General features: G+C 35.1%; 1 protein-coding gene across 2 annotated transcripts in view; it reads right to left on the bottom strand.

Annotated features, from left to right (window-relative positions):
• The window catches only part of TBC1D15 (TBC1 domain family member 15), a 69,423-nt gene that overhangs the window by 25,320 nt on the left and 29,704 nt on the right, over positions 1 to 14,399 (bottom strand). Inside the window, exons 5-11 of one of the 2 annotated variants that reach the window (XM_059936532.1) lie at positions 12,841 to 13,051; positions 5,830 to 5,932; positions 4,792 to 4,842; positions 4,287 to 4,484; positions 3,026 to 3,154; positions 1,936 to 2,039; positions 901 to 995 (exon numbers count right to left, since the gene is read on the bottom strand). In XM_059936532.1, the coding sequence (XP_059792515.1) occupies positions 901 to 995; positions 1,936 to 2,039; positions 3,026 to 3,154; positions 4,287 to 4,484; positions 4,792 to 4,842; positions 5,830 to 5,932; positions 12,841 to 13,051 (891 nt within the window). The remainder of the gene's footprint in view (positions 1 to 900; positions 996 to 1,935; positions 2,040 to 3,025; positions 3,155 to 4,286; positions 4,485 to 4,791; positions 4,843 to 5,829; positions 5,933 to 12,840; positions 13,052 to 14,399) is intronic. The other variant, XM_059936533.1, reaches the window with a different exon arrangement.

The following is a 14,399-nucleotide window of genomic DNA, read 5'->3' as shown; positions in this document are numbered from 1 at the left end:
GTAAGTGCCAGTAATGGCTGCCCCCACCCTGCTCATATGCTGCTTCACGTCTGAGCTGCTTCTGTGTCTCACAGCCGATCTCCCAAGTGGGGCTGGGGTGTTTGCTTAGCTCAAGCCAGGGTGTGCATTGGGGCAGTCACAGGAAACCAACCAGCCACTTGTACAGTCTTCAATCCACCCCCTCCACCCTGCCTCAGGAGCAAGCAAGCATGTGCACATTCCTCAAGAGCAGAGTCCAGGCTTCCCACAGCCCTCCTGTTAGTCTCACAGCCCTCCAACCAGCCAAGAGGGCTCGTCTTCCCTCTGCTGGACCCCAGGACTGGGATGCCCAATATGTGGCTCAGACCACTCATTCCCCAAGGAGGCTCTCCACCCATGTAATCTCCCTTTTCCTCTGAGTGCCCTCCCAGGGACACAGGTCCCAACCTCATCACTTCTCTTTCCTTCCCACTCAATATCGTGTGTTATCTTTCTTACTGTACAGGAGTCTTTTTGCCAGTCTCCAGTTAGTTTTAAGTGAGAACTGTTCCACATGTAGATGATTTTTGATGTGCTTGAGGAGGAAGGTGAGTTCTGTGTCCTCTACTCCACCATCCTGATCTCCTCCTCTCTAAGAGAAAGTTTTATAACCTTTATTATCTGGCCCAAGTTCACAACAATGTCAGCTTTCTTGGAGGGCTAGAGAGCCAGATAGAGGCTTTGCAGCTAGAAAGAGTGCCCAAATCACATTCTGAAGGCTGCCCTAGGAGGTTCTAGGTATTTTCGCGGTAAGAATCTTTGCCACAAGCCTCTGATTTTTCATTTGGGCCCTAACTCTGTAGTATATACCTGCATTTCTTAAATCTTATCAACACTTCCATGCAACCCTCTCACCCATTTTCAAAATTAAGAAAAAATTACCAATAAGACTTCTATAATCTCTTAACCTCGAATTTCTCTTCTCCTGTTCCTCGCTGACAGATTTCCACTGTAGTTTCATTCTGAAGTATTCATCACTATAGAAAACAATTTTGTAGCAAAAAAGGTTATTTGAACACCTAAAAAACAAATTTAATGTATCAAAGCATTTATGGTGCTAGTGAGATGTAAATTTATAAATATGATAATGAAATGTTTAAAGTTATGATCAAAGGACAAATAAAATCTTAAACATGTCATAAACTTTATTTAAACTACTAGAATAATTTAGGTATGATTTTAAGGAAACATTTACTTCAGTCCTTAATATCAGACCTAAAATTATTCCAGTCGTTAAATACTTTAGCCACTAAAGTTTCCGAATAATTACAAATACAAACCTATGAGATTTTTTTTTTTTTCAATGTGACATAAAAGTACCATTTTCCAACCAGATTACTACAGAAACTTGTTGATGTGAAAATGTCTTAGAAGGACTGGCAAACATGTTGAAAAGAGAAAGGACTGTCTGAGTTTGAATATACACATAATGATTGAAAGTGAGCTTTAAATAAAAGGTTAGACTGACAAACTGGGAATAAGTATACCTGGGAAGTTGGTCTGTTTCTTTTCAAGTCAAAAAAGGCCAGTTTATGTTATAAGAGCACCAGGAAAATAATTTAAAGGTAATTAACCTAAATAGCAAATACACTTATGAGCCATTTTTATAATTTCATAATAAATTGTAAAAATGAATCAAGATAAATGAGATATATTTAAAAATCTATATCTTTGTATGCTTAAAATGTTTATACAAGGGGACTAGAATTTTTTTACCATCATTCTACATATTCACCAATGTAACCGCAATGAAGTCCCTCTAATAAGTGTTTCTGGTTTGAAATTAACTACAGTGCTCACAATATTTAAATTAAAAAGATGAAAATAAAAATATGTTCCCCTACCCTAGTCTATTCCACTTTATATGGGTGAGTTACTTGGATTTCTTTAATGAGCACACAAAAGACCATTACTTACATTTTTTGTTTTTGTAATTGAGTTCTTTCCTCTTTGGTACTGTCCCAAGGAAAATAACCCAGAAGAAATTTCCATGCTTGTTTTCTCAACACATGACTAAGTCCCTGAAGAAAACATGCATATTAAACACATTTGTAAAAAATGAATGCAATACTTTAAGTTCACAAAACTTGTACATAAACAGAAAAACTACTATTTAAGAGATAGTTTTATATAGGCATACGTCATTTTATTGCACTTGGCTTTACTGCATTTCTCAGGTATTGCATGTTTTATTAAATTGAAGGTTTGTGACAACCCTGTGCCAAACAAGTCTACCAGTGCCACTTTTATAACAGCGTTTGCTCACTTCATGTCTCCACGTCACAGTTTGGTAATTCTCGCAATATTTCAAACTTTTTCTTTACTATCGTATTTGATATGGTGATCTGTGATCAGTGATCTCTGATGTCATTGTTATTATTTATTTTTGCTTTGTATTTTTTTAATTAAAATACATATGCTGTTTTCTTAGACATGACGCTATTGCACACTTAATCGACTTAATACAGTATAGTGCAAACATAATTTTCATAAGCACTGGGAAATCAAAAAATGTGAGTGACTCGCTTATTTGCAATATTCACTTTACTGCAGTAGTCTGTTACCGAACCCACAATACCTCCGAGGTACGCCTGTACATAAAAATAACTCAATTCAGTAAAAACTACCTTGTTTTTGACTTCTAGATTCTGAAGATGTAAGCAGCTGCCAGAAAGCGTAAACAATGAAGAGTGGACAGTAGACTGCATGGCAGACAGTGGAACTGATTAGTCTTTCTAAACCCAATCCTTACTAGATAAGGCAACTACCACTGAGGAACACAAATGCCTCCTTCATATAACCCACAGAACTTCAAGTAAGAAAGAATACCTTTCCATAGGCTTAATGGTATATCCCTCCAACCCAACCCTCAGGGACATCACAAACACCTCACTCTGTCCTACAGGGATTTTAAGGCAACACTCATCAAAAAGGAGTTCATCTCTCCCACCTCCCAAAAGAAAACGACAACTTGAATACCAACAGTTTAAAATACTAAAGTAATTACCCCTCTAAATATCATCTGCTTCATACTATCTACATTTAAAATTCTTCCTTCAGAATCAATGTTCTTAGTCCATTCTTCCAATGATACTGGCTCTCTCCTTTGAACAACAGGTCGTTCACCCAAATCAATCTAAAATAAAAAGATAAGCAATAAAGAGTACACCTTTAACAAGTGAAATGAAATCAAGGTATATAGAAACTAAAACTAAAATACTATTACTCAGACATAAGTTCTAACATTTCTAATATTTTCCCTTAGTTTCCAATGTTTAGTTTATAAACTGCAATAGCATTCCATACATTTTGCCCTCCTACTAAATACACAAATAACTGGGTTATAAATTCAGAAACAAAAAAACATTTGTTGTTTTGGGTTTCAATTACATAAGTACAGAACATTCAACATGTAAATTCTAAAACAGACCCTTCACACTAAATAGTATGCTATATTATTAAAAAAGAGTATTATTCCATTAATCATATTTAAAATTAGCTTTTCTTCCAAACTAAAATTTGTAGCTCTCAGAATTGATTCATGATCCATTAGCTCTACTTGGCATTTTCTACAGGTTTTCATTCAATTAACAGATGTTGGTAATTTTAAAATGCCATTTGCAAGATAAGCCCTTTAATTAAGTACTACAATTTAGATATTTTATAATGTTCTATCTATGTGCAGCCTAGAATTGTAGCAAATTCAAGTCTTGTTGAGCATATATAAAGATTTGCCATAATTCAAGGCCAAAATCCATCTTACTTAAAAAAGAAAAGATTCACATAAGAATAAAAGCCCACGAGTAGTGTCCTGACTAGCTGCCTGTGCAGAGTGTCTGAGAAAACAAAAATTAGGAACAGAACTAGGGGCAACATGCAAGGCTTACTATTTACTCACTGCTATACACTCAATGAAACAAACAACCTGTTCATTATTATCAAAAGGTAATCAAAGAAAAGAGATCCAGCAATGATGAACAGAGAAGTGTAAGTAGTAGTTGACGAAGAAGAAACCAGGAATTTGGTGGCAGGACAAGCATTAGTTGTTAGATATATCAGTGAGCAAAAGTTATAAAGGATTGTGAGAAAGAGGCAGGTATGACCAAAATTGAGTTTCTATTTCTATAACATTCAGTACTGAATGTTTCTATAACATTCAGTACACTTTTCAGTACATTCAGTACACTATTTCTATAACATTCAGTACACTTTAAAAAGCATTTCTCCTGCTAAAATACAAGCGCTATGTTAATATAAACTCCACTCACTCTTGTGATGACTTCAAATCCTGGTTCTTCTTGCTGATTTATCTTTAAACCTGGAATAGCATCACTAAGAAAATCTGCCATCTCTGTAGGTGGTCGTTGATGTGCAGAAGGATCACTGCCTCTTAAACTATCAAAAATGTAGTTTGTGACTTTGGAAAATCCTACCATAGTGGCTGTATAAGGGTCCTTTTTAATCTTCTATGCAGTAGAAAGAAAAATATTGGCAAAATTAATTCAGATAAAGAATAAAAATACCTCATGACAGGCAAAAGGGCAAAGGTTTTTAAAGGGGGGGAAATCAGAACTAAAACAGAGTATTCTAAGATTATTTTAAAATTTTATTTTTTTCTGGGAAGAAAAATTTAAATTTTCTAAGCCAATTTTTTCATTTGGTTAAAATAGTACATTAAATAGCAAGCTAATGCTACTGATTGAATTGCAGATAAACACATGATTTGCAGGCTTCATTCAATCCGCACACACCAGAAATATCTGCAGTGCTTACTTTCCACTGATGGATGGCCCACAACAGCTTTCTTCTCTCTAACAGTCCTGCCTTCACAGAAAAAAGTATTTCTTGAAGTGGGTAGTACCACACTAGTCTAACACAAAATATTTGATAGCTAAGTTTAAACGCTCACAATATTTAAATATTAGCTGACATTTTAATCTAATTATATAACTGGTGAATCACGCCAACAAGAGTAATTTGTTCTGGACAGTGCTGTCTTAGAAAACAGTAAAAAAGTTTTTCTACTGCTAGAGTTACTTCTAAATCCCAAACTGCATGCTTATTCATATTTAGCAAAAATAGTTACTTAAAGGTCTATCCTTAAAATGATTATTTTCACAATAAGAAAAACAGTTCCCTCACTTTTTATTTTAATCAGTATTTAGCTCTTTTGTCCTCCTTCCTAAAAAGTTCCCTCTTTATCTTCAGAACCAAAAAGAGATACCATGTGGGACAAAGAAGCACTCAAACATTTGTTGAATGAATGAGTGAATAAATGAATGAGTAAACAAACATGTCATTAGTTTACATAGCAACCTGAGTGAAAAACAAATTATCTTTATTTCTGCCTGTGTTAAGGGCACATTTTTAGCCAAATGCAAGAATATACTCAAATACTTTAAGAGGAGTTAAACTAAACTGACCCCAAATGAACCAACTTAAACAAAAAATAAAAATTCAAACCAGATTTTTGCATAAGCTTATCACTGATTAATTCGAAGTGGCTTACCCAGTGACTTTTCACCTAATCAGTGCAAGCTATGATAATAAAAATCTGATGTCCAATTTCAATTATGATAAAGGGAAAAATTGCTGTAAGAGTAATTAAGAACCAAGGAAGCTTCTGAGTCTTACAAATAATATGACACATATTATTCTTTCTATAAAATTACAGAGACTAGTTCCATAAGGTTTACACATGCAGACACTTGCCTCATTCTGTATCATCTCTGAGAAAGTGAGAGGTAGGATGCATACAAAATAATGGGGTCAGACAAACAGATTAATATAAGATAGACTAAAGAAACATACTTGTATTATACCATATGCTGGTTCATCAAGAAGATTTTCAAAAGACTGTGAAAGACTCTTATTCTGATAGTTCACAAGAAGTGTTCTTTTGTCTTGCGGAGATCTGTAATAAAAAGAAGGGATTTGTAGAAAACAGCACACCGCATCAATGACTACCTAAATAATTACTAATGCACAGTTATTTTTCCGTAACAACAAAAAAAACCCTTAAATGTCCAGTTCTAGAACTGTTTCCCATTAATTCAATATTAGCAAGTATTTAGTAACTATCTTAAATGAGTTCCAAAACTACATGGAACATGAAACATTAAATTAACAAATATAAAAGGGATGAAGTATATTTTTATTCTAGGTAAAGCCAAGAGGACTAAATTATAATGAACCCAAACTTTTGTTTAGAATTATAGTAGAAAATTCTTACAAATATATCTTCCATTATAAGAATATATCTTCTCTTATAAAGAAAGTTGAAACACACTTTAGGATTCATCAGTATATATAATATGTACACTACAGGAAAATGTCCTATTTTGAAATGGTTTCCAACTTCACTCCACAGCTTGGTAGTACTGCAATATAAGATGTTAAAAATACAAGATACAATGTCTTAATTATTTGTTAAAGATCATTAATTATGCTAACCATTATTATAAACACACATGGTTGTAATGTACAGTTCAGGTACAGTATATTTTTAGTTCTTGCTTATTAAGCTCCGGATATAAGTTTTTCTCCACACTTCCTAATAACTACAGAATAAACAAAATGCTTTCCAAATAGACATCTAATTTGAAATAATGAAATGAATTATCCAGTCTTTTTTCTGTTCAGAAAGTTTTATAATTTAGTAAGTCAGCTGTAATAAATCCACAACTTTTGTGTCTAAAAACAAAAATTAAATGCATTATTTTGCTGCTATCTACTTCTAGTTTATTATAAATGTTTGAGATAAGAACTTTAATAACAGTTATCTCTTCTCAATTCTAACATAACAGAATGCAACAGCAATGCTGGGGGGATATGAAATCCAAAACAGGATCTTATTCTTACTTAGAAACAGCACTCGATCATCAGAGACAACAGTAGCTGAATAAGCCCCTTAGCTTCTTAAAAGAGCTAAGGTTGAGTCATTTGAAGTAGGAAAAAAATAACTTTTTAAACGTTCAATTTTCATTAATCACCATTTTTCTGAACATCTTCTGGGGGTCATGCTTAACATGAAGACCTATAGGTTCTCACAAGGCATTTCTTAATGATAGGTCAACTTGTAAACATAGCACCAGAAAAAGAAAAGTAACTAGTATAGAAACATTTTTTTCCTAACACAGTGCTGCTGGTGCTATGGTTATTATTTTTTGTTTCTAAAAATAGATTAAGTCAAATTTTTTCTTTAAACTACAAATAAAAAAAAGATCATGAAAGTCAAAACACTGGCTATGCATGCTGAAGGGGAACACATATGCAATCTTCAGTTATCTGTGCCCAGCCAATTATTATGGCTTCAGATCTAAAACTATGGTCACAAAGCTGGAGATGGGAAGAAGAAATGACTGCTCAACCAACAAAGAACCACAGACACTTTTTTAAAAAGGAAGGATTTCTTTTATTTATACCTAATGCTCTGTGATGAGGGGCTGGGGGAAGTCACACTAGACTTGGTTGACACTGAAGAAATCAACAAAACATTTTTTTAAAGTATAGCAGTAAGAGGACAGGAAATAATGTTGTTAAGCAACTTCAGAGCTCACCAAAAGGAGGGCTGGCATTCCAGAATATTGTTACATTTCCACCTGCCAGGTTACCACACTGATTTAATCTGGGAAGATTAAATATTATATTTATATATTCTGGGGATATTATGGATTCTGGGAAGTTGATCACTCATGACAACATTATTCAAGGCTTTCAAAAACTCATTGCAGCAGTAAAATAGAACTTTTAATGATGCTAACATCAGCAATTCTATTAGATCCTACTAAAGGGCTTAAAGAAAACCATTGTCTAATATCACAACTACAGACGCATAACTACTAAAAATTCACAAGTACTTTGGAGTGAGCCTCTCCCAAAAGCTTCAGAATTCAGAAATTTTAACAGTTGAAGAATTTTTGCGCACTGAGATGTAATAGTAACTATTTTATATTGCTACTGAGAAGACCAGTATGGAAAGCTAAAGAAATAAATAAAAATATCATTGCAAAAGATATAAAGCCGAAAAGGTTAATAAAAAATAAAAAGTACAGAACATTTACAACAAAACTATATAGTTTATTCCCATCCATATAATTTATACATATATATATGTGTATGTGTATGTATATATGTATGTGTGCGTGGATATATGTATCTTGCAAAGGGAATAAATAAGGGTCTAGGACCTAATCTCATAAACGACTGGTGCTATAAGATGATACAACCAACTTGGCTTTTTAAGGAAATATTTTACTGCTTGGATATTTATGTATTAATTTTAAAGTGGCCCAATATATAAAATAATTTTAACAGAACCAATAACTTTCATTCATATCCTAGCAACCAACTTGGTTCCAGAAATGTAACAAAAATGTATGTGTGGCTCCTTCTTTTACCCAACTGAATACCATGTTCTAAATGGTGATAACTCAAAGAACACTAAAGAATATCAATGGATAGGACAATTTGTTTGTCCCAGTAGATAAGAAAACCATTTGAGAAATAATAAGCCTCAAGAAGTTGGCCTATTTTGCACTGACTAATCCAGCTGATGAGATTGAAAGAAGGAACTGTGCATAGCTACCCAACCTTTACCTCGCTCTTTCAAGGCTGCACATCCCTAGCAAATCTGCAATTTCTGTTCGTCTGTATGGTAAGACCCTTAATTCGTTACGGGGAGTGTTAGGAAGACATCATGGCCACAGATGCAAGCCACATTCTTCAATTTAGGTTAATCAGAGAAAAAAAGATAATGTGGTCTGAATCTCCCTCTATTGATGTTTTGAACTAAGAAAACACAAGGATGACCCAGGAACAGAGTGGCTGGGATCCCAGCGAAGCTGCTGACACCAAGGTTTTCCTGGTCTACCCTTCTTCTTCTGGTCTCCACAACAATCTGCGACCACAGGAACATGACTCTGGAAGTACCATTTTGCTTAGGATAACTGCTCCAGAGACAGGAAATGATACCTAATAAAGTAAAAAATGGGGGATATTTGGGACTTTTCACTTCTTTGGACTTAATTGTGAATTCCATTTATTTAGATCGTAAGTAATGAACATAAAAAACAAGAACCTTTAACATCTCCCTAAGAATCCGATAATGGAAGATGCTTTATACAAATATGGGATTTATTTTTATACTGGTGACTGTTTATCTGGAATATCTATATTCTACCACCTGGACTCAGCATATATGACACAATGCAGTTGGGCATAATTTATGATGGGAAAGAGAATGGGGGGGGGCTTATTTTCTGCCTAGTGTACAGAGGGGCCTTGGGGATAAAATATTTGATGTACTATTCTTACACACCTCAGACTATTCAGGGGGCAAAGAATAAACTGGCCCCTCAGTGTCACAGGATAATACACAATGGAGAAGTGGCTGGTACTAAGGACAAAGTTTTTAAAGCTCACTTTACACAGCTACCTCCTCCCCCAGAAACAGCCACATCCTTGGTTGACCATAAATGTGATTAAGCCTAGTGGGAAGAGAGGAAACAAAGTGTAGGAAGTCAGACTCCTCTGCTAGGCTCTTCTCTTTGACCACGTCATTAAAGGCTACAATTAATCACATGCTCACATTCTATCCCGTTTTATCCTCTTCTCAGTTAATCTCATTCTCTCTCAGAGCTTCAATTACTACTAACACACACACACACAAACTTACATATTATCCTATTATATGCTCTCATCGTGCTATATCCCTGATTCATAGCACTTACTACAGCTGAAAACTTATGATTATTTGTATAAGCGATCTTTTTCTTTTCTGCAATAGTACAAACTCCATGAAGACAGACACCATATCTTTTTTGACTAAGTGCTCCTTTCCAGCACTTAGTATGATGTGCTGGAAAGAACACAGTGGGTCCTCAAAAAAAAAATACTTGTTGAATGAAAAAGTAGAGAGAGGGGAACACCATTCCCATGGCTTCTTGTTTCTAGGTGGAAATATGCACTCCTATTAAAGAAAATCTTCACAGGGACACATCTGACCGCTGAGATCAGGGAAGAGTAAGGTGCATGCATGGCATAACCCCTTCCAGGCTCTCTTTATCTCTTGGATCTGCCTGCCAACAGAGAAGGTGGTTTCTAGTCTGCTCTCATTCATGTCATAAGTGGTCTGCCCTCACTAGGGAGACCTGTGGTTGTCCAAAAATGATAACTGGATGACTTCATTAATTTGGGCTGAATTATTATGATGCTACATATCTAAGCCTCACCAGTACAGAAAAGGAAACATAGTTTCACTTACAACCTTCATTAAAACATCACCAACACATATTTAAGGTACATATTCTCTTATAAGCACCTAAGTAATTGTTGAGTCTACCCTTGAACCCATCCAGGACAGAAAACTCTCTACCTCTTGAGCTAATTCCTTATAATTTCTACCCCTTGAGCTATTTCCTTCTAATTTATCTCTGGAGTCATACAAAACAAATCTAGTCTATTTCTTTTAATAATCCTTTTGAAATTATTTGTAGAATTGATAAGTACCATGCCATTTATTCATTCAACTAAGATTTACTGAATAAACACTATGTGCCAGGCACTCTGGCTAGGAATTTAGGAGAAAGTGTAAACAAGATAGATGCAATCCCTGCCTTTATGGGCTTATATTCTAGAGGAAAACGTAACAGAAGTAAACAGACAAAATGATTTTATTCTGTTAAGGGCCATGAAGGAAGCAAACAAGAGAATGAGAAAGCAAAAAGGAATGGCGGTGGGAACCTACATTAAATGGGAGACTAAGCAACCAGAAAAGTCCTTCTGAGGAAGTGACATTAAACTGAGACCTCAGGGATAAGAAAGGGAGAAGAATATTCTAGACAAAAGAAATACATATAGGACCCTAAGACAAGAAAGAGTTTAGGGCATTTCAGGAACTGAAAGAAAACCACGTGGCTAGAATATAGAAGAGAATGGCATGAGATGAGGTTTAAGAAATAAACAGAGCTAAGATAGGGCAGGCCCTCACTGACCATAGTAATAAGCTCGGGTTTTATTTAATGGTGCACCACAACTCCTCTTCCTCAAGTTAAATCGCCACAACCCCACGTTTTTCATGATACCATTTTGATCCCTCTCATTACGCTAGCCATCTTTTTCCACGTAGTATAGTTAGTCTAACACATCTAAAATGCAGTGTTTAAAACTAAGCCTAGTTCTCCAAAGTATGATCTTACCAGTAAAGAGTAGAGAGGGACTACCACTTCATTCTAGATACTATCAACAGTCTCAGAATGAATGATCTCTTTTGTAACAGTTACATCACAACACTGATTGATACTGAGCTTACTATGATGCTAAAACCCCCAAGTCTTTAACAGCTGCTATTCAACAGCCAAGCCTTATGCCCCAGTCATGAGAAATGCTCCTCCTGAAATCTACTTAACCCTGTAGGTGGTAGCCTATTCGCAGCTTCTCACTTCAAGATCCAAGACCCACATACTACCAACCAGATCTGACTTTCTTATGATTACAGGTACTAATCAGCATGCCCAGTGCCAGCCAGAGGAGGTCAACATGGTAAGGGAAGAGAATTTCATGCCAAAAAACACAGAGTCAATATCTTTCAACTTTTGCATCACTCCTAGCTTTATATAATCTACATTTAGGCATGACATTACTCTATTAAAGTGAGGACATGATTAATGAAGTTAACAATCATCCCTACGATTCCCCAAACTAAAAATCTCAACTTCTCCCTTCTTTTCTCCTCCACATATCCAATCAATCACAAACTCTAACACTAAATATTCCTCCAACACTTCTTTCTTGTCACTCCCGTAGTTCACGCTACTACAAGCTCATCTAGATGACTGGAACAACCTGCTAACATGATTTACAAGATCCTTCATGCTCTGGCCTTTACTCAGCTCTTTGGCTTCATCTTTAAATCCTGTACCCTCCCTTCCCCCACTATGCAGACCTGTGATACTGAACTACTCTGTTCTGTGATTATATCATGTTTTATATACCTCCCTCTATCTAAAACATCTCTCCATCTAAATATCTCCTTCCCTTTCATGCTAACGTTCACACATTTGTCAAGTCTCAACCTAGATGTTACCTCCTCCAGAAAGTCTTCCCTGACCCTTACCCAACCCCCTGTCTGAATGAAGTACACTTCCTCCCTTCCTTGTACTTCCTCCATCTTATTTCTTGAGTTTATTGCTATTTACTGGTCAGCATCCTTCACAAGACCATAAACTCTCAGATATCCAAGAACATGCCTGTTTTGTTCACTACTAAATATCAAACAACCAGCACAGTGCTCAGAACTTAATAGATACCACAACTGTATTTGTTGAGAGTGAAAGCGAGAAAGAGTATGCGTGTACAAATGCACATGGGTAAATAAATGTAAGACACAAGATTTCTGGAAAGTGAGAAAGCCCTAACTTCCACACTTACAAAAATTTTATTTAGATTTGCCTGACTTAAATTTGTAACATTACAAATGAAACTCTATGTTTAACAGAAACTACATAATAAAAGATAAAATTGGTAAATATATAATCCATAAATTATTGATGTATCATCATTCATTTGAATGTGTATTAAAATACTGAACCATTCTTTTCTTTAAAACAGTAATAAGGTGATAAGTTGCAGTTCCAAATTACTAAAATGGCAAAATTTTATTCAGTCACTCATCCAAAGTAGTCAATATTCCAGAAAAAACAAAGCTGCTTGTCCCTTAATATGCACATAGGTCACTGATACCCAATGACAAGTAAAAATAGTTTGCCTTGGGACCAACACAACAATCCGGTTTCGATAAGTAGGAAATAATTTGATACTTACTCACACAATACCACATATTTTTCAAGAGAGTCAATCAGTAGTTTGCTATCTCCTTGATGAAAGTGCAGAGCAGGGAGAACGACGTCATCCTTTAGACAGAATACCAAATACGACCAGCCCATACCCTCTTTGTTTTGCTTGATTGATTTCAGGTCTGTCAAACTGAACAGGAATGACCATTTGCTTTTCCCATTTCTATGACTTGGAGCATCTTAAAAACAAGAAAGCGGGGCAAAATATTTTTGTTCACCTTTTTAAAAGGTACTGACAGCACTCTTCGTGACTGCCTAACAGATATTTGTTGAACCTAGGGAACAACTACAGCACTGATATTACCATGGCTTCCACCTGTACTAGAAATGGCAACATACATTTTCTTAAAAGAATAGTTTTTAAAATAATTATCTTACTGCATACAAATTGAAAAAAATACTATCCTTATTTAAAATATCAGCTTTGCCCCAAAATGATCATGGCTTTGGAAGCAAGCAGGCCAGATTCAAACTGCAGCACCACCATCTTACTAACTGAATGATTTGGGGCAAATAATTGAATCTCTCTGAGCCTCAGTTTCTTCATCTGTAAAATGGAGATAATTATACTTACCTCCCAATGTTATTCTAAGAATTAAAAGAGATAATACTTGTCAACTAATGAGTACAGTGCCAAGTATATAGTAAATATTCAATAAATATTCATCTTTTCCACTTCCCTCATATACAAATGGCATTATGCACTTGGAGAGTCATTTAAAACAAAAAAAACAAAAAAAACCAAAAACAAAACCAACCTTTATTCCTCACTTCCTTTTGGAATTATCTTTACTAGATTACATTGAGTGAAGGTAAAAGTATACCAGTATAAAAAGTAAGGGGGGAAAAGGGGGTGTGTGTGGGATGAACTGGGAGATTGGGATTGACATATATGCACTATTGATACTATGTATAAAAGAGATAACTAACGAGAACCTACTGTATAGCTCAGGGAACTCTACTCAGTGCTCTGTGGTGACCCAAATGGGAAAGAAATCCAAAAAAAAAAAGGGGACATATGTATACATATAGCCGATTCACTTTGCTGTACAGTAGAAACTAACACAACACTGTAAAGCAACTATACTCCAATAAAAATTAATTTAAAAAAAAAGTAACATTGGAGTGAGTACACAGACAGACATTTGCAAAAACCCAAAGAGCAGTGGGGAATTGAGGATGAAAAGGTAACTAAGTTGTGAATGCTTCAAAAAGAATGAATACATTCAATCTTCCTGCTAAATCAACCTTCTACTAAATTAAGACCTCAGTTCAAACCAAACTATAGCTATGTAAAATAAAGCATTTCCTAGTGTGTGGGCTGTTTATAGAAGCTTAAAATACTAGGTTTGTGAATAATATTGCAATTGATAACAAGCAATGTAAAGATTATCTATTTAAATAAAAATTTAAAGAACAAGGGAAAAAAGTTATCTAATACTTATATTTAATTTCTAATCTAAAAATGTTATTTTACTTGAACATTTTAACGCAGACTTAAGCATGTCATGTCTCTGAAATTTTAAA

Source organism: Balaenoptera ricei, chromosome 10 (assembly GCF_028023285.1).
Source record: "Balaenoptera ricei isolate mBalRic1 chromosome 10, mBalRic1.hap2, whole genome shotgun sequence".
Classification (NCBI taxonomy): Eukaryota; Metazoa; Chordata; class Mammalia; order Artiodactyla; family Balaenopteridae; genus Balaenoptera; species Balaenoptera ricei.
Note: the sequence above shows the minus strand (reverse complement) of the source record. Positions and strands in the feature narration are given on the sequence as shown.